Source organism: Abrus precatorius, unplaced genomic scaffold (genome assembly GCF_003935025.1).
Source record: "Abrus precatorius isolate BTA unplaced genomic scaffold, Abrus_2018 Scaffold5, whole genome shotgun sequence".
Lineage (NCBI taxonomy): Eukaryota > Viridiplantae > Streptophyta > Magnoliopsida > Fabales > Fabaceae > Abrus > Abrus precatorius.
The window spans coordinates 17,395,628-17,417,418 of NW_020874395.1; the positions used below are offsets into that span (position 1 = coordinate 17,395,628).

General features: G+C 27.2%; 1 protein-coding gene across 1 annotated transcript; it reads left to right on the forward strand.

Annotated features, from left to right (window-relative positions):
• Nucleotides 1-1,283: 1,283 nt before the first annotated feature.
• LOC113866833 (putative pentatricopeptide repeat-containing protein At3g16710, mitochondrial) lies at nt 1,284-2,215 on the forward strand. The gene is made up of 2 exons (XM_027501631.1): nt 1,284-1,565; nt 1,667-2,215. Exons 1-2 carry the CDS (start codon nt 1,284-1,286, stop codon nt 2,213-2,215), a joined length of 831 nt encoding a protein of 276 aa, XP_027357432.1.
• Nucleotides 2,216-21,791: the final 19,576 nt, after the last annotated feature.

The window sequence follows — 21,791 nt, forward strand, 5'->3', positions numbered from 1 at the left end:
GTTAATAGTGATGACTAGTGGACCATGCAAGATTAAAATGGTGGGTGAAGCCATAATTTATCTGTTACTCTTTTACTTGGCTAAAAAATCAGCATAAAAAAAAATTAAAGCATTTTTAAGATATCTATATGGATTCAGTTTAATATACACAAACAGACACAACATGAATGCATGCTTTTAGTCTCCTTAACACAGAAAGCACACCAAGCATTTTTATGGCACCAACAAGGATTTATTATATATATAATTAATTTCAATTAAATTTTGTCAAATACAGTATACAATTAATATTTTCTTTCGTTTTTAAAATTTTATGACTATGAGATAATTTGTAAAAATTAAATCTAATCAATTATAATAAAATTTTTATTTATTTATTTTTAATAATTTAATATTTATGGATTAATTATTATTTAAGTTTATATATAATAATATCATTTCAATATAAATAAATATTCAAAAAATTAAATCATAATTTTTAGTCAACATTGTTCACAATTACAAACAATTTTGTAAACAAAATAAAAAAAAAAGAATTCTAAGGATACATTTAAAATAAAATAATTAATAAATATTTAAATTATATATAATATATAATTATGCATATTAATTTATCATGTATTTAATATATATATATATATATATATATATTATGTCATGTTAATACTATAGTGTAGTTAATTTAATAATATTTAAAAATACATATTTAAAAATGTAACTTAAATACTAATTTAATAAAAAATTTATTACTCAAAAATTTATACTGTATACTTAATGATAAATTATTTTAAATAAATTAAAAGCGTTTATTTTAATAAGTTATATTGAATAACTCATTAAATAATTTATTTTATACAAACAATTATATAAGTATATTTGACCATTTTTTTTAAAATAAAATAAAAAGAAGTTATTTTAACAAGTATACCAAATAATTTATTAAAATAAATTTGAAATTATTTTTATAAACTCTATTCAATAAAATTTATATTATTTCATTTTTTTTATGTTACTTATTACTTAAAATTTAAGTTAAATATATTAACATTATTATTTTATTAATAAATTTTATATTAATAATAATGATTAATTTTTATGATAATAATATAAATATTATTCTCACGGTCCGTTGTAATTAGTGTAACAAATTCAATTTACTCATTGTATTTGTTTCACTCACTCCTAAAATTAAGAGCAGCAGACGAGTTCATCCATCCATCTAAACCTCTGAAAGTCTAAATCCACTCTTTCACTATTGATTTCAATTTTGGGATATACGGAAGATGTCTCTGGCAAGGTTGAGGTATGCTCTCTCCCTCACTCTTTTCAAGTTTCTCTCTTTTCCTCTTTCTTACCCTGCAAAGCTTCACACCCACTCTTCACCTCCATTTATTCGCAATGTTAATGATGCTGTTGCCTCATTCAATCGCATGCTCAATATGCGTCTTTCCCCATCCATCGTTGAATTTAACAAGATTCTGGCGTCCCTATCTAAGACTAAGCATTTCCACATTGCCATTGCCCTTTTTCAACAATTGGGATCCAAGGGAATTGAGCCAACCATTGTTACTTTTAATATTTATGTCAATTGTTTATGCCAACTGCGTCACGTGACGTGACCTTAGCTTATTCGGTATTGGCCAAGATCTTCAAATTGGGTTATCAGCCAAATACCATAACCTTTAACACTTTCATGAATGGTCTCTGTCTTATTAATAATGTGAGAAAAGCACTGCATCTGCATGACAAGACAATAGCACAAGGATTTCAGATGGACCAACCTGCTGATATAATTACCTACAATTCCTTAATACATGCATTATTCAAAAACCATCACGTAGATTGGGCAATTGCATTATTAAATAAAGTTATAGACAAGGGCATTCATCCAAATGCATACACAAACACGATACTTATTGATGGATTATGCAAAAGTGGAAGACTTAAGGATGCAATAGATACTTTTGAGGATCTTTTAGTTAAAGGCTATCATCTTAATGTTCGTTCATATAATGTTGTGATTAGTGGACTTTGTAGGGAGGGCTTACTTGATGAAGCGTTGGCCTTGAAGTCAAGAATGGAAGACAGTGGTTACTCTCCTGACGACGCTGTAACTTTTGAAATAATTATTCGTGCTCTCTTTGAAAAGCATGAGCATGGTAAGGCAGAGAAACTTCTACTTGACATGGTTGCTAGAGGCCTCTTGCAAGAGTAAGTGTAGTTTAGACGCTTTCTATGGTGAATTTTTTTGGTTAGTTTCACATACGTGATGGTTCACTATCACATTACTTTGATTAAAAAGCATATGTTTTATTCAGTTGTTACAGTAACAATCATTGATATATTTGAGTCTTGACATAAATATCATTCTTCTACCCAACTTAACGTCCATCTGCTGTATCTACTTTGAAGAATTTGTTCAATCACTGCTAAATTGCTAATGCTTCATATAATAACTGATCATGATGAACCTTACATGATTAGTTTCAATGCTGTATCCCTTTTAGTGGACTCTATTACCCTTGATTGTATAGGAAGTATGTATAGGAACTTTTATTTTTCTTTTTGTTTCTTATGATCTCTTTTTGAGAAAGGTAAATAGTTTAAAACATAAGCATTATCTGCCTACAACATTTCTTTCCGCCTCGAGTGTTGCAACATTAGGATCATTATATAGGTTTTCCAAGACTATGCAAAAGCAGAAGACAAGGATGCACAACAGGTTTTTCAATTTTTTTTCATTAGCAGCTGTCATCTAGATAGAACTACACATTAAATGGATTTACCCCCGGTAGAATCTGCCCTTGAGAGAAAAGGGATATTAATGAGGTGGAACTACCTTAGAGTTTCGGTCTCTCATGAATGACCCTCTTATCATTGGATTGACACTTACTTTGATGATGTTTTAGAAAACTAATATTATTTAATTCAAGTATATATGTACTTATTTATAGTACTCATGATTGAAATGATATTTTTTTTAACGGTATAAATTTGTAAACTTGTAAGTATGATCAGACTTTTAATAGAGTAGTTAGAATAAATTTATTTTAAAATGGTATGCTTTGAGATCTATGGTTGCAAACTACTCCTGTGATTTTTTTTTCTCTTTCTTTTTCAATGTGATTTTTTAGATTTGTGTGATTCATCATTTATTTATTTAATATTTACATATCATCAAATAGAATCTCTATTGGTTGACCTCTATTATTTTTATGACCTTGACATTTTTATTTTTATTATGTTTTAAATATTAGGCTTAAATATGTTATTGATCGTTATAAATATAGGTCATTTTGTGATAAGTCCCTATAAATATTTTTGTTAAGAAGTAGTCTATAAAAAGTTGAAAATTTAGGAATTGGTCCCTTCCGTTAACTTCCTTTTGTTAAGTGTTGAGCTGACTTTCTGTTAGCTAGTTCAGCACTCACATGTGGCGTCGCGTGTATGCCATATAATTTATTTATTATTTATTTATTTTTATTTTAAATCAATATTTACAAACAAGTCCCTAACATATTTTTAATATTTACAAAAAAACTCTCTTTCTCTTTCTCTTTCTCCTTTCTCTCCTCTATATACCCCATCCCCTATTCAACCAGAAGGAAGAAGCTTTGATAAGGTGGCTCCATGTAATACCAATAATAGTAAGAATTCTTTCCTTTGCAAGTCTCTTTCGTTGATAAGCTCATGAAATTCGAAGGCCTTCCACTAAGAATGGTGGATGAAGGTCAAATGAGAGAATTTCCCCTTGTACCTTTGAAGGAGCTATTGCGTTATCTTTCCCCAAGTAACTCACTAGGGGGACAAGAGCTAAAATGAGACCACGAAGGAGCAATCCAGCGAGCAAAGAAGCTAGTGAGTTATTTAGGTAGAGTGCGGTATATCTAGAAACTGAGGATTGTTACAACCTCCAGGCAGCGGAAGCGACGAGTGAAATGAGAGGAAGTAAAACGTATGATTTTCTATAGGAAGTAGTGTGTAGGCTAAAACTTTGGGAGTCCAAGCTAGACCCATTGTCTCACTAGCTTCTGAAAGACAAAGAAGTATAGCTCCCGTAGTCTTGCTGCATGCTTCCATTGAAAGAGAAGGGGGCCACCTTCAAATAAGTTGGATCATCTAGAGTTGCTAATTACCTCATTCATAAAGGTATTCCTCCGATCCGATTGATTCATTTTTGTAGACCATTCATGTAGGCAGATGCGATTCTATTCCTTAGTCAGTCTATCCGCGCCTCCCTTGTAACGAAAGCAAAGAGAGGTTTTTTTATGTCATTTGATTCTTTTTTTGTAATACTATGTAACTTTTTAGATTTAGAGAGGTAGGATAAGGATGAGAATGAGGAATAGATGCTAGAAAGGGGTAGGAATGTGGGAAGGAGAAGCGGTGCCGAAAATGGGGTGGGAGAGGAGAAGAGTGGTTGAAGGAAGGGGTTGGGGTGAGGAAGGTGGAGGTTTGGGGTGGGTTGGAGGTGGGGTTGTGTTTAAAAAGAAGTAGGGGCTACCTCCTTCCTTAGGTGCACCCCCTCAAAGAGGGCTGAGTGCCTTATGAAACCAATACAATACATTGATTTTTCTTCCCACTAAAAATTTTATTTTCTCTTCACGAGAACATCGTTGGGAGCTAGATTCCTAGTTCTCACAAGGAGGAGTTTTTTTTCTTTCTCTCAAACACTGTGGTTTAAGCCTGATAATGGAACGACCTACCTGGCCATGCTATTGAGGGGCCTAATGATGGAACAGTCTGCCTGGCCATGCTATTGAGGGAGAGAAATTTGAAGAAGTTTTTTTTTTTTTTTTTTTGCAAATATATAAAACATGTCTATAGACTTTTTTATAAATATTTATTTTAATTAATTAAAAAATTAAATGACGTAGCAAGTCACATGGCGTCATGTGTCAATACTGAATTGGTTTTTCATCAGTCAGCTCAACATTTAATAGAGGAAGTTAATGGTAGGGACTAATTTCTAAATTTTTAATTTTTCAGCGACTACTTTTTAACAAAAAAATTTATAGAAATTTATCACAAAATGGCCTATATTTATAGGGACTAATAACATATTTAAGCCTAAATATGATGTAACTATTAAGGAATTAAACTTTTTTATTATTGATATATATTAGATGTTCTAGTTTTCATATTAAAATATGTTAGAATTTGATTAGTTTTGGTTGAATTATAAATCAAATGTTTATAAATCCTTATAATTTGAAATAATGAAAATAAAGAGGAAACTATAGTCAAACTTTTAGTAAATTTATCATATTACTTGATTGAAAGGGTCTATTGTCTCATGTTGGTTTCTAAGTAGGTTTGATAGGTTAAGTGATGTTTATGGATAATTTAACCTGTGCTCTGGTCACTCGCCTATTTTCGGGTTGTGATAATATTGACATTTTTGTTGGCCGTCTTTATTAGCCGCTCTCGTTTGCATTTTAAACCCTAAATACTAAACCAAAGAGCAATGGTCAGCAGATTGAAAGACACTAGAAAATGTATAACTGAACACAAGTATTTGAGGATGACACAAATGCAGACAACATAAGAAAAATAGAAGAAAAAACTCACAAGTTATTTAAGATTAGTGAATTTGACATGCATAATTACATTTGGAAAAAACAATTCATGTAAGAAAGGCACTTCATATTGTTCTATTGTTATAAATTATATAAAGTGCCCTAATTCCTTTGGCATTATGTTTAGAGTTGAAAATAAAATAAAGCAGTCGTGTGGTATCAATGTCTCTAAAGATTGTGTTCACTTGATCCTTTGCACCCTCCCCTTTTAGTTACGATTGTCCAACATTGCATGTCAATTGTTAAATAGGTCAAGATTTAAAAACTCATATTCATCATTGATGTGTACAGTTGTTGCAGGATTTTTGGGTGTATAAATTTTTGTGAATAACTCCTTAAATGTTGTATGATGATCTCTAATTAGACCATTATCAGTAGAAACTATAATGTCATATAAGCTTCTCTCAAACTTAGGCAGATAATAGTAGTAAAGACGGTGATTCCATCCTATTATAATTCCCACTCTCTAGAAAAACAAAATGCCTAATTGCTAGCTTATTAACTCATTTTAAAACACATGTTGACATTGTCTTTTATATAAATTAACACATTGTGTCATCGCTTGAAGTGTTTTTTTGGCTATCAACAGTCGCATCTAAGCCCGAGTTGATGCCTGTATTGTTGCCACTGCCAGTGTTTGTGGGTTTTATCGCCACTGCCTCTGTGTGTCGCCCCTGCCACCTTCGCCAAAAGTCGCTATCACCTTCACACCTAGATTTTATTTTAAATTATTTTATTTTATAAATTTAGTGAATATAAATATTTATTTGGGTAAACGTAATTAGTAATCAGAAATGTGCATTAGTATTTATTTAAATTTATATTTGTATTTAGAAAATTAAATATAATTATTATTTATTTAAATTTATGTTTGTATTTAGAAAATTGTTAATAATTTTAGGTATAAAATGATTAAAACAGATATTATAGATACTTAAATTACAAATTAAAATAGTAAAAGAGACTATTCGCAATAATTTTTTAAAAATTAATCTTACTTATATATGTGTATTTACCTGAATATAAATTTAGAAATTGTCTTATTATTTCTGTATTTTAATATTTTATATTTTTATTTTAATGATAAAAATTATGTATATTAAAAATTAATGATAATTGTAATAAATAAATAAGGATAGATAAATAAAATAAAATAAAATAAAATAAAATAAAATTGATTATATATTTTATTTATTATATTATAAGGGATGTATTTGATATCTTTATGGTAAAAAAGGGATGTATTAAATTATAAGTAAATATAAATTACAAAATATATTTATTTTAATCAATTCATTAGAACATAGTGTTGAATTAAATAAAGCGTATAATATTAGAAATAAAATTAATAAGTAGTGTATTAGTGCTATACTATTTTCATTATATCATTAAATAATAACATGATTATGATGTTTAATAAATTATGATAATCAACTATGATTATAATTATAATTTATTTCATATGGCATTTTAATTTATTTTTTATTATTTTCGGATTTGAATTGATTTTATTTAAATTTTAATGTTATATAAATGAATGGATTGTTTAGTAATTATATTACAAAAATTAATATATAATTAAAAATAATATAAATTAAACTATTTTTTATGTCATTTTTTGTATTTCGTCATCAAGACAAAAAATGCTCTCATTCTAACAAGTGTGATTTTGTTACAGTTTCATATTTTAATGATATGAAATTTGTAAAAAAAAATTATATTTGAACCATGCGAACACAAGTTGATATGGCAAAAAATATCTTAAATAAGAAAATAGCTTGAATTTTGATTTATTTTAGTAATTAGTTATTAAAAAAATTTAAAAATTAATAAGTTTATAATCATAGTACACCCTTTCTACATATAATATAATACAGTCTTGTATTGATACTCAGTAATGAATGTGAATTATTTTTCTATTAATTGATAGTAAAAGATTATTTTCTTTGACATTAAAAATTAAAAAGAGTGGAAAATAGGTATGAATTGGATGTAAAATTATTGATACACACCTTAATTAGAGATGTAAAACGGGAAGAGAGACAGAGAAATAAAAAAAATATGAAAAAAAGAAAAAAAAATTAAATATAAAAAATATAAAATGGTGTACAAAAATATTAAAAGTTTATATTAAATAAAATAATCACTTTTTTTATAAAAATATTATTTGTTTAAGAATAAACTCTATTCACCTAATTTTATTGTGTTAAACACTAAAAATTTTTTAGAAATAAAAGTTCCACTAATGCACAAGAAACAAGCTCAAAACCATTATATACATGCAATTAAAAAAATAAAGTGTCTACACTGAGATGGCTTTTTTATATGGATCGTACAAATAATAAGTGTAAGTTGTATGTGGAAGTAATAATTTTATCTATCTATTTATTAATCTGTACATGTATAAATTTAATTAACTTATTTGATTATAAAAAATATAATTAATAATTATATTAAATTGGTTGATCATTTATTATTAGATAAATAATAAATTTATTTTATAATCTATCAGCTAAAGTCTAAAGATAACTTTAAAATTTAGCTCTCATAATGGTGTAAAATTAACTTGATAAAATCTTAGGATAAAGTTAAAATTTTTAAAATAAAGTGGATGTATTCGTACACAATTATGAATTAAATTTTTAGATAATTTTTTATAGAAAAATAATATAAAAATAAATATTTTTTCTTATAAATTATAAACAGTTCAATTTTTCAAATTTTATAAAAATCAAATAAAAATTTCTAAAAAAATAGAAATTCATAACTATTTTTAGTTTATGAAAAAAAATTATTATTTCTTATATTAATTTTTTTATAGAAACTTTTTAATAAGTTTATATAAAGTAATTTTAACTAATATAAAGTATAAATGATGAATATAATATCTCAAATTTGGAGGGAACAATTTAAAAAACATATAAATAAGTCACGTATGACGTATAGTACATATAATTTAAAGATATCAAATGCATAAATTAAATAAATGTTAATCAAATCATAATAAATAAAAAATATTAATTATTTATTTTAATCTATTAATAATATAATAAACTAAGTTATTTCTATAAATTAAAATTAAGTTATATTTTTTATTTATTTAAAAATTTTCTCATTTAATATTTTAAAATTTCAAATTTTAATTTATAAAAGAAGTTTTATTCATTTTATATTAATTTTTTTCTATAAATACTTATCTAGAAAAAACTAGATCAAAATATATTTAATAAAAATTCATCTACTAACCATTTCTTATCAACAAAAACATTTGTTGTGGATGAATATTTTACTCATTAATTTAAAATATATTCTATTTTATTTAAAAATTATTAAAAAAAATTTAACATTTTTTTCATTTATATCAAATAAATATGTAAAATATATTTTATAAAAAGATATAAATTATTAATAAATATATAAAAATGATAATTTTAATATCTAAAATTAAAGTTAAGCAAATTATTTTTTAAAAAATTATTTATTATATATTATAACTTTAATAAAATAATCTATTTTTTTAATAATTTAGGGTGGTTATGAAAGATAATTTTTTTAAATATAGGATTTAAGTTTTACAATTATGATTATATGGAATTTTTTGCAAAATTATAAAGATATAGTCTTTGAAAAATCACCGGTGGTGATTTTTGTCTGATTTGAGGTGAAGCTTTCAGTTGCAGACTCCTGAAAAATTGTCAATATCAACTTTTATTGTTCTTTTTTCTTTCCGAAACTCTATTGCTATGCAAAGACATTTTTCTTCCCTGAAAACTTCCTTATAACGATTTTCGAGAATATAATTAAGGCCTGAAACTATAGATTCACACAAACATATTTAAATTATATATTTAAAATATAAGTAAATATTTATTTTTTAATTAATGTAGGTTATTTAACTAATTATAACTTTTAATTCTATTTTATTGATAATAAATTTTAGTTATTTAATAATTTAATATTAAAAAATGCATAATATAAAAATAATAATTTTCTTAAATAGTAAAAAGTAAATATTTTAATTTAAAGTTTTTAATGTTATAACTTATAAGAAATACAAATTAGATATAACAATTTTATTAAATACTGATAAATATGTAATTAGACTCTCTTTTACGATCCATATATTTATGTTTGATCTTTATTTTAATTAAGTTTTATATTAATTTATATGTTCAATATGCAATTTAGTATGAAGATGTCACGAATAGATTTTGGGTGCGTTTTGGACCTAAATTGATAGAATATTATAGCTTTGCAGCAGTCAGCATATCTAGACCCTTTCAACAAGCACAAGGTGTTTCGAGCCCATGCATGCCCCTGCTTAAGGCCTTGTATGGCTGTGTTCATTTACAAGAAACCCAATTATAAAGAGCTTTTACAGTTTTCAAACCCTATAAAAAAGAGAGATCAAACATCCTGTTTTACACTATTTACATTTTGACTTTTGCTCTCTAATACATCTTTCATCTCATCTCTCTTGCACAGGATCTTTGACATACTCTTAGCAGGACTTGAAACTTCGAGCGACCATACTTGAAGACCGAAAACTCATCTCACTCTAGTTTGCTTTTTTTCTATGGCGTTGTATATGATTATTTTAGTTTTTCTCTTTAACATGAGTAATTAAATCCATAGTTAGGGCTATGGTAACTATTGTTTATGAATTTACGGGATTTTGAAGTTTGAATCTATGTTTGATTTTTGTATGTGATTAGCTTTTATCCTATTACATGTAATTGTATAATCTTAATTAATTATATCGTCAGGCAATCATACCTTGATTAGTTAATGGATCTATAGCATAAAACGAGACAAAGGATTAGGTAGATCAAACAAATCTTTCTCTTCCAATTGTTATTAAATTAACAAGTTCATAGGCGCTTTATGTTTTCTTGAATCAATATCTTGCATGACCATTGGAGATGTTAGTTTAGAGAAAAGAATATTAATATCGTATGACCATATGAGTATTAATAGTATTTGTATGAATGATTGGTAATCACAAGAAAATTGAATTTAGAGTTAAACAGAAAAACAACATAAATGATTGAATGAGAAAACTCATGCGTTAGGTTCCTCTCCAATAAGTTGAACTAGGACGTGCATTGTGTTCTTTTTTCTTAATTTCATAATTAATTTTATAAATTCTTGTTTTAATTAATCTTATATCATTAAAACTCAAACAACTAAATTAAAAAATTCTTAGTAATTAGGAAACAACCCTTGTGAGACGATATTTTGGACATTTAATTTAAGAACCTTTTATTACTTCTCCACAAGTACACTTGTCCACTGAATAAGTTTTTAGCGTCGTTGCTGAAGATTGCTTTTTCAATATTATGAAAACCTCGAATTTATTTGATCTGAACAATTTGTGTTTTGCTTTATTTTAATTTTATTTTTTTCAATCTTTTTATTTTAAGTATTTTTGTTTTTATTTTATTTTTTTATTTTATAATTCTTTTTGTGTATGTTAACTTGTTCTAAATGCTTTCCAGCTTGCTTATTTGATCTAGAGATCAAAAGAACTGTGCGTAAGCAAAGGAGAAAGTTGAGAAAACAAAGAATGGCAAAGAAGTTGTTGTTTGGAAAAACAAGGGAACCACCTCTGAGACTCATGCTTTCTTCCACCATGATTTAACAAGAACGTCAGGCTCGTGACATTAAACAAGCGCTCTTAGCAAACAACTTGTCTCTTATCACTACAAAAAAAATCGCTATTTAGTGGTAGTTAAATTTGTTATTTAGCGGCAGTTTTACCGGTCATTAAAAAATCTTTTGACGGTGAGGCAACCGACGTTAAAAGTGGTGACACTAATTTGAATTGCGGCAATTTAACAAGACTGCCAAAAATAATTTATGGCGGTTTATAAAAAATAAAAAAACTGCCAACAACCAAAAAGAAAAAATGAAAGAAGTATTAGTGGCAATTCATAACCGCCACTAAAGTTTAGGCAAAAAATATATAAAAAGATTATGGCAGTTTAAACCGCCGCTAAATTATAAAAAATATTTTAAATATTTGTGACAGTTTCAACTGCCATTAAATTTTAAAATAAAAATAATAATTTGAATATTATTGTGGCGATGGTTTACCATCGTTAATATGTGAAAATGATAAAAATATTGTAGCGGTTATAACCATCACTAAATTGTAAAGTTTAAAAATTAATTTGAAAATTATTATGGCGGTAGTGTAATCGCCATTAATATATAAAAATAAAAAAGTTGTGGCAGTTTTAACCACCATTAATATAAAATTTAAAAAAAAAATTTAATATCGTTAATTTACTAAATACCATTAATTTCCATAATGTTTGTGGCATTTTATTATCATTTCAAAATAGAGCTATAAAACACAAACAATCAATATTAAATTATTAATTTGTTCTTCAAAAATTACATACAATTAGAATCTATGAGTTTTGCATTATCAATAAAAGTCATTGCAATAAAAATGAAACAGAAAATGAAATTTATAAATGAACCAGTCAACTAGTATACATAAAAGCTTCTATTGGAGTTGCAAAGGCTTAGTCATAAAAGATGATAGTGCAATAATAACAACAGTAGCAAATAGCACTTTGGATAGCAAGTAAAATGACAGTAAAAACAAAGAATAGAATTGGCCGAATAGCAAAACAATCAACACTAGCTATTTTTATTGTGAAGGTGAAATAGTAATAGCTAACAAATAACTTCTAATTGTGAAGGTAAAACCCATTAATATCTCTTCAAAGTGATTAATACTATTATTATGAGGAGGCGAAGCAAGGTGCATTTTCCTGGGCCACAAAAGTTCCTGGAGAAGTTTAAACCATCAATGCATGAGTAAGAGGAAAAAGTGCTAAAGAAAACCAACTGTTTAGAGTGAAAAAAATACTACATTTTGAATATCATCATCATTATGATAGCTCTTCCTTTTCAAGTCTTTAGTCTTCGAATGGTTGTTATATGGCATTTTTTATCTTGTCAATGGCAATGGCAGAGGATAGGTAATCATGTTTCTTATCACAAGCATTCTTTTCTATTTGCTTGTACTGAAAAAAAGCACCCGTTACAATTACTTTTCTTGTTGCCTCCTTAGTTTTTCCTTCAACTGTATCTTGAACATTTGTTTGCTCATGCTTCTTGTGCAACACCAAAGAAGGTTTATGAATTGGTTGTTGCAGTTTTGTATGTTTAGGACTTTTCTTCTCGTCCACCATAGACTTTTCATTCACGCAAACAATGAAATGAGCATCCACTAACACATCTAAAGGCATAATGGATTACAGTTTCCTATCCAAAGCAAATCAACAAGATATAACTAACCATGACATGGAGACTCAGCAAGCTCATAAAATTTTGTGGCAAAATTGTATTCAATCTAAAGAAAGAAAAAATATGTTAAAATAATTGCACAAGAGATTAACTACCAACAATGAGCAGAGTTTTCACTATTTCAGTTCACTATATAGGCAACTTGCCAGACATAGGAGTACAACAAAGGAGCATACCAACTTGCTAGAAGTAAAAATAAGTGTACAAGTAAAAATAAGTGCAGAAGTAAAAAATAAGATCAACTAAAAAATATTCAATTATTCAATGAAGCTACCAAAACTTAAAAGATTTACATATTTTTACCTGGAAGGCGAGCAAAATCTTCAGCAATGAGTTAAGTGTCTTCTTCTGCAACAATTTCAAGTATTTTGTGGCTTCCAGCAATGAAGTAAACACAACGTCATTTGTAAACACTCAGAAATAAAGTTACTATGAATTACAATTACATCATTGAAGCTTTAATTTGGCATAAAAATAAATACATAAGTGTCATTCAAAGTTATAACCCAAAATTGGATTACATTACAAGATCTAACCCCATTACCAATGTCAAACAAAAAGGATCATTCATAATTTGATTACAATTACATTCAACACAAAAAGTACAAAATACTACTAAAAATCATAGATAACATAGTAAAAGTTTAAAGTACAATCCTAAGTGTACTATGGGAATTATTTTGCAGCAGTGGGCCGCAAAATAAAATACAATAAATTTATGTTCAGCATATAAAGAGTTATGTATAATTAATAATGACAACAGTAACTTACTGAATCATTAACTCGATTGGCTATCCTTTCAAGTAAAAGCATTTTTGCATTCTTGTATAATTCAACAATCAACATCTCCATGTCTTTTCTTTTTTCAACCTCTGATTACAATTGGATTTTCAAGTCTTGCATTTCTTGTTGTAACCTAGAATCTGAAGTACTCTCAAAACAGCTACTTGAGACATAGTTATTGTATTTCTGATAATTAGTGTCAAACACTTGAGAAGGATAAACACATAAACCAAAACCTCGAACTCGACTTGGATGTTCTTTTCCAAATACTTGGCCTAGTGAATCATTTGGTGAGATTGTTGTACTGACTCCTTGACTTTCAATGTCAACAATTTTCTCCTATATGATTAGGTTTTAAAAATATGAATAAATAATGAAATTAAGTAATAATGGTTCCCAAAAAAAAGGTTAAAGACTAATACTTACACAAATAATTCAAGCTTCATCATTTATGTAACTCTCATCACTCTTCTTATGAGTATAGATATATAAAGTGCCTAGTCTCAGCCATCTAGTTCATTTAATAAGTGGTAAAACAAATTCAGCCACATTACCATAAGTAAAAATAGTCATATTAATAAATTTGTAAATGATTACAATTTCAGCTGCCCTTCTCTTTAATTTTTTTAGACCCCCCAGCGTGGTTGATTGTAAACTTAGCTCGATTTCAAGCATTTTTTGCACATATTTCCTATAAACAAAACAGAAAAAAAATGTTCATTAAAATATTTGTTATGACATTATAAGAATTCAAATATTCAAATGTCGTAATACCTTAGTTTTTTCTTCCTCTTTATAATCTATATACAAAGCCCACTCAGATTCTTTGATTGCCAAAGGAGGGTTGCTTATATTGTCTTCTCGGCTTTTGGTTAAGTCATAATGGGTATAATATAAGTGTAACCTATGTTCCTTTCAGTTTCTTCCAAAATCTTGCATAACATATCCACGTGCTGCATTGTCATGGGTTGTATCCCACCAAAAGTTTGCCTAAGATCATTCAAATGTATTAGTTATAATAATATGCTAGAAATATATTGTTAAAGTACACTAAATGTAAATTCAAATAACATACCTTAATGATAGTTCTCCATACTTTATTCTTATAAGAAATGGGAACTTTCTTCCAATTCTTGAAACTAATGGGAAAGTATTTGTTGTCATGTGCTACTCGTCCAAGAAAACGTCCCATCAAACTACTAGCTTGTGTCCCAAGAGATTGAGGAACATCAAAATGGATTTGGTACAACAAACAAACTCATCACAGTGATAAGCATGTCCATTTTGGGATCCATTATCACTTTTTGAAACTTAATTGTAGTATTTGAGCAGCACTTTAGTAGGTGTCAATTTGTCAAACACAAACATTCTTCTTCCATTTCTTGGTTGTCTCCCTTCCAAAGTGTTTCTCAAATGTAGTAGGTGTCAATTTGTCTAACATTAAAACATCATGATGCCAATAAAATGGTCATGATTCAAATCAAGCATTCTAGAAACAAGAATACTAATAAAAAAATATAATATTTTGATTAATTAAATTTTGAAAAATAATTTCCCTTTTTTTCATAACAGCACTACAACAGAGCAAAACAATACAAAATAATAGTAGCATTCTTCCATTGAAATCAACAAATATCATATTAGTGATAAAAAAAAATTCAAAATTTTTATACACACTCAATTCAGTTTCTTCCCTGTATGTTGATCTGTCAAGTGATTAAAACATTTATCACAATTCTAAGCTAGAATAACTATCAAAATCTATTTTCTATGATGGTATTTCATGTAGAATTATTGAAGCAACTTTTTTAAATGCTCAATCTATGCTATGACACCAATATGCAATGTAGCATACAAGATTTCAAACCTAGGAGATGCTTAACTTGAAATAGATTATTCATCTTTCAAATTATGGTACTGAGTTCTAGAGTAGGTGGCCTGGTGTATGAGACTCCCACCATTATGGGATCCAATCCACCTTTTCTCTGTAAGATTTTTATTTATTTTTTGTTTAGCTGCATATGTTAAGGACAACAATCAAAAGAGATGAAGACTAGTAAACAATCACTTAAAAAAAGTGATATATAGGTGCAGTGTTAATTTCACTATAGGGTAGAATTAGATATACAAGTATCATTTATACTAAAGTAAAAAGAACTCAAGGAACCATAGTTTCGTGGTCCAAGCCAGAGGCTGAATTACTCATGAGCTTTCTCCACTGCCTCACTCTCCCCTTCTCTCCTTATAACCCAATTTTCCTTTCCAAACCCCATCATAGGCCTCTAGCACCTTGCCCATTTAGCATAACTAACTTCCCTCCAAACCCTTTGTTGTGTATCCCCCTTTTGTCTCCTAGAAATAGAATATACTTTTAATTCCTTTTTGATGTAGTTAACTTATTGACCCAGTATATTTGTTTCTTTGAATTAAATAAAAATGAATAATTAAGATATATTAAAAAGATGTGTCATGCTGATATATTATACACAGGCCCAGAAGGTGCTACCAACTGCAGTGCCTAAGTCTGAGAAACAATCTAGAAATCATGAAAGAAAGAATAGAAAGGTCAAAGATATTAATATAAAGGATAAAAAGTATAGTAAGCACATACTAAATCGAGTAAATGATGGAAGTTGTGTAGAAAATAACAGAATTAGACCCCTGATTCTCATCCATTGCAGTTGAAGAACCAACAAGATAAGGTTTGCTCTCAATTCTTCTTTCTAGTATTATGCAATTTGTGTCGAACAATAAATTAAATAACTATTATTTACATTTTGTTGCCCTATAAAATACCATATACTAGAGTAGTTAAGGAGTTTTATAATTTTATGAACCTTGTTTTGTTTACATGCCATAACTAGTATATTGTGTAGTTTCTATTTCAATGAGGAATTGAAAATAGTTAGTAACATTAACCATATTAAGTTAACACATGATTTTGATTTAACTAAAATATTAATATATTATTGAGGTTACCATTTTAAATTGTGAAATGCCCTTAGACAAAGTGTATGAAAGAGATATCACTTAGCAAGGTAAGGTTTCTTAAATTTTAGCAAATGTCGTTAATAGCTAAAAAAATTCTAAAAACAATGCTATTTCAACAAATGTCGTTGCCATAACACGCAAAGTTTTCACCCTCATTTGATGTAACTCATCTTTGAAGGCAATGTTTCCAACTTTTGGTGCTCCAAAAGAAATCAAACTTATTGGAAGGTTTGGAATTGTATGTGTTGCTTCATAAGCATTGAGCAATGCTAAAGCACCTCCTAGGCTATGCTCGGTGATTGTAAGACTAACTTCCTCATCTTTTTCCTTATAAAATATGGAAACTTTTCACACAGAGACAATGATCACCAAAAAAATCAAAGCAGAGCAATAGTCCATCATATTTTACAACTAATATTTTGGTATAATAGTATTTTAGAGAGTCAATAAACAAATTATCAAAGAGTAAAAGACTCACCTTTTCTCAGGATCTCCTTTCCCTAATAGCTCTGCAATATTAACAAATTAGAACAACATTGGAGTTCAAATTTATTATGTGAAAATGACATTGGGATTCAAACAACTAATGAGAAAATGTGAAAACAAGATTGGGATTTATACAACAGATAAAAAAATGAGATTAAGATTATAGAAAATAAGAGATTCAGATTCAAATAGCGGACAGAAAATGAGAGTATGTAATGAGAGTGTTTAGTATGAAGAATGAGATTGTGATACTTTACCAAGTTAGATTTGCAGTGAGCAACAAAACTAACATGCACAGTGAGCTTGAAGACAATGAAAAAATTTTGTGGGAGATTAGGGCAAAAGCGTGGCATGCAAGAGTAAATAAGGTTGGTGCAAAAATACAATTATCGACGGTTATATAATAAAAGATGTTAAATCTCTTCTATTTACTGGCAGTTACGAAACACCAACGTCAATATCTAAATTTTTGCTGGCAATTTTACAAATCAACGTTAAATTCCTTATTTTACCCACGGTTAATAAAATTGACATTAAATTTTCTTTTTTATTATTTTTAAGGCAGTTTTTCAGAACCGCCATTAATCAACTAACGTTAACCTCTTTATTTAATTTAAATTTTGTTTCTTTTGTTTATTTTAACTTTGTTTTTGTTATTTTAATTTTTGGATGAAGAATAAGTATATTAAAGACTCAAAGGAGTTGAGTTGATTGTTCCTGCACACAATTTTCATTTGGAAACTAATAATTAGCTAAGTTCCTTATTTTTCTACTTTACATTAAACTCTAACCCACAAAAATGAGTTTTGAGCCTTAAAGAAGATTTTTATCTTAATTTAATTAATTATACCCCTTTCTTCATTGTTTTATGTGATTATCTTCTTAGAATAAGTGCTCTAAAATTTATCTTGTAACTAACTTGAGACTACTCTTTTAATTACATGTTTTAATGTGATTGATGTATAATAGGATTTTTATTCTTGGCCTTCAACATATTTGAGATACAACTAGTTGTCCACTTTGAGCTTTATTAATTTTTCTTAGTCCTCTATATTAAATTTATAAAATATTTTGATGATCTTGAGTTTATGAAAGGAGCAATGGAGTTGTTGAATTGTTTGATAAATTCTCTCTTATATATCTCATGTGCAAAAAGAAAGAAAGTATGAAAAGAAAATAAAAAATAAAAAAAGAAAAGAAAATAGGTTAGATATGAATGAAAAAGGAGAGGAGTAAAGATATTGATTGTATATAAATATAAAAATTACTCTTAGAGCTTCATTTCTAAACTCATGAGATGTTATAATTTTTATAATTTACCCCTTTTGTATATACCTTCCTTTTATTTACCTCACATCAATTATTATAACCATTTGGCCAAACTATAACCTAAAAAAAATCTCATGATTTTAACTTGCATTTAATTTATTTGATAAAGAGTCAGTTTATAGTCAAACCTATAGTAGTATACTTTTCTTTAAGAAAACTGAATGATATCTCATTTTATACCTTAGTAGGAAAGGAAAGTAGAGTACCTTAATTTGATGTTTGAGTGAAAAGTATGAGAATATAATATTTTAATTGAGAATCTTTTTTATTGCTTATGCTCAATAATATTACTCTTGTTGCTCTTTTTATCTCCTTTATCTTGTGTGGTATTGTGTTTCAAGTTATTCTGTTATTCTCTTAACCAGCACTTTGCTTGAAGACAAGCAAAAAGATAAGTATAGGGAGTTGATAAGTCTGTAATTAGGCCATCTTTTACGGCCCATATATTTATGTTTGGCCTTAATTTTAATTAGATTTTACACTGATTTATATATTAAATTTGCAGTTTAGTATGAAGAGGCCACAAATGAAATTTGAGTGCATTTTGAACCCAAATTGATAAAAGATCAAAGCTTCGCAGTAGTCAGCACGCCCAGACACTTTAAACAAGCACGAGGGTGCTTTGAGGCCATGCACGGTCATGCTTAAGGCCTTACACGACCGTACTCATCTTACGAGAAGTTTAATTATGAAGAGCTTTTAGGGTTTTCAAACCTTATAAAAGAGAAACCTTTGACATACTATTTTACATTGTTTACATCATGATTTTTACTCTCTAATATACCTTTCATCTCATCTCTCTTGCACGGGATCTTTGACATACTCTTAGTGGAACTTGGAGTTTCGAGCAGCTGTACTTAAAGATCAGGACCTCATCTTATTCTAGTTTGCTTTTCTCTATGATGTTATTTATGATTGTTTTAATTTTTCTCTTTAGTATAAGTAACTAAGTCCATAGTCAGGGCTATAGAAAGTATTGTTCATAAATTTTGAAGCATGAATCTATGTTTGATTTTCGTATGTGATTAGCTTTTACCTTATTACATATAATTGTATAATGTTAATTAATTATATCGTCAAGCAACCGTCCCTTGATTAATTAATGGATCTATAGGATAAAACGAGATAAATGATCGGGTTAACCAAGCCAATCTTTCTTTTCCAATCGTTATTAAATTAATAAGTTCATAGGCGTTTTATGCTTTTTTGAATTAATATCTTGCACGATCATTGGATATGTTAATTTAAAAAAAGAATATTAATATTGCATGACCATTGGGTATTAATAGTATTTGTATAAATGATTGGTAGTCACAAAGAAATCGAATTTAGAGTTAAACGGTAGAATAACATAAATGATTGAATGAAAAAATCTATATGTCCTAGGTTCTTCTCCAATAAGTTCAACTAAGAAGTGCATTGTGTTCTTCGTTATTAATTTCATAATTGATTTTATAAATTCTTGTTTTAATTAATTTCATATATTTGAAGTTCAAACAATTGAATTAAGAAATTATTAGTAATTGAGAAACAATTCTTGTGAGACAATATTTCAAAAACTTAATTTAAGAATATTTTATTACTTCTCAAAGGGTACACTTGCTTACCAAATATATACTAAAATTTTGATATTGGAAAATGTATAATATAAAAATAATAATTTTTTAAAATGTTAACATAATAAATAATATGTATAGCATTTTATTTATTTTTTTAATTAATCTTATTTAAAATAAATATAATGAAAAAAGATATAATAACTTTATTAAATACTAAAATTTTAATATTAGAAATTGTATAATATAAAAATAATAATTTTAGATTAAGTTAACATAAAAATAACAAGTATACCAAATTTTTTTTTAATTATTTTTAAGAAGAATAATATAATTTAAAGAGATATAATAATTTTATTAAATACTGAAATTTTAATATTAAAAATTGTATAATATAAAAATAAAAATTCTAGACAAAGTTAACAAAATAAATAATAAGTATAGCACATTTTTTTATTTTGTTAATTATTTTTATTCAGAATTAATATAATTAAAAGAGATATAATAATTTTGTTAATATCAAAATTTTAATAGTAGATATTATATAATATAAAAATAATAATTTTTACAAATTAACATAATAAATAATAAGTATAGCATTTTTTTTTTGAATTATTTTTAATGAGAATTAATGTAATTAAAAAAGATATAATAATTTTATTAATACTGAAATTTTAATATTAAAATTGTATAATATAAAAATAAAAATTTTAGACAAAGTTAACATAATAAATAATAAGTATAGCACATTTATTTTATTTTATTAATCACTTTTATTTAAAATTATGCCTTTTTTGGTACAATTATTTAATGTAAAATTTATAAATAATAAATAAAATTAAGTTTTTAACCACTAATTTTGATAAGTAAAAGGTCATGAATAAAAAATTGATTAAATTTGTGTTGAGTATAATTAAGTAAAAATATATCATTTTTTTTATAATTGAATAAAGTTTTATTTTGATATATATTTATTTCATAGTTTAATGATTGATTAATATTTTTTTTATTTCAAGTAATGAGAGTATTATGATATCGTCGGCCATATAAGCCTAAAATGAATTATATTTTACAAAATGTTAGACTTGATCGTGTCACACAAATATGTCAAATGCATAAACGATGGTCTTGTAAATGCATTTGTTAAACCTTAGATATTAGAAACACATACATTTCATCTTTTGTAGAGAATGCATAATAACATTAGAAAATATTGTTATGTTGTGTAACAGCTTAATTTAATTTCAATAAATAAAGAATTTCATAAATTTATAAAATAATAAATTTTTCATTTTCAATCCAAGTTCATTAAGCATTTCAAATAAAGAAAGGGTTTACAAATTATATCGAACAGTTGTTACAGGACTTATTCAAATACAACAGTTTTCAAAATAATATTCTAAGTCCTATAGCAATTTCATTCACCCCTTCACTAAGCCCGGTGCTGATCGTCTTGATTACCTGAAAAATAAATGTAAGGGTGAGTACTCTATGCTACCAAAACACGATCAAACATAGAGTCTCACCTCCAGCACATTTTCAACACATTACACAACCACAATCATAGGCAGCATTTCACATCCATAAGTACAAAACACAAATTCATGCATACGCACACCAACCACACTCATTGTAGCACTGTGATCACAGATTTACACCATGAATGGTCGCTGGTTACCCCCGTCTCACGGATACCACGTGGGCAGTCACGGGTCGCTCAGCAAAGGTAATGGACAGAGGTCTA

What these genes read in the sequence shown, in the direction of transcription:
- LOC113866833 (XM_027501631.1), top strand. Translation starts at nt 1,284, where the DNA reads ATGTCTCTGGCAAGGTTGAGGTATGCTCTCTCCCTCACTCTTTTCAAG. An exon ending in AGGGAATTGAGCCAACCATT is followed by an intron (nt 1,566 to 1,666) that starts GTTACTTTTAAT and finishes TTGGGTTATCAG; the next exon opens with CCAAATACCATAACCTTTAA.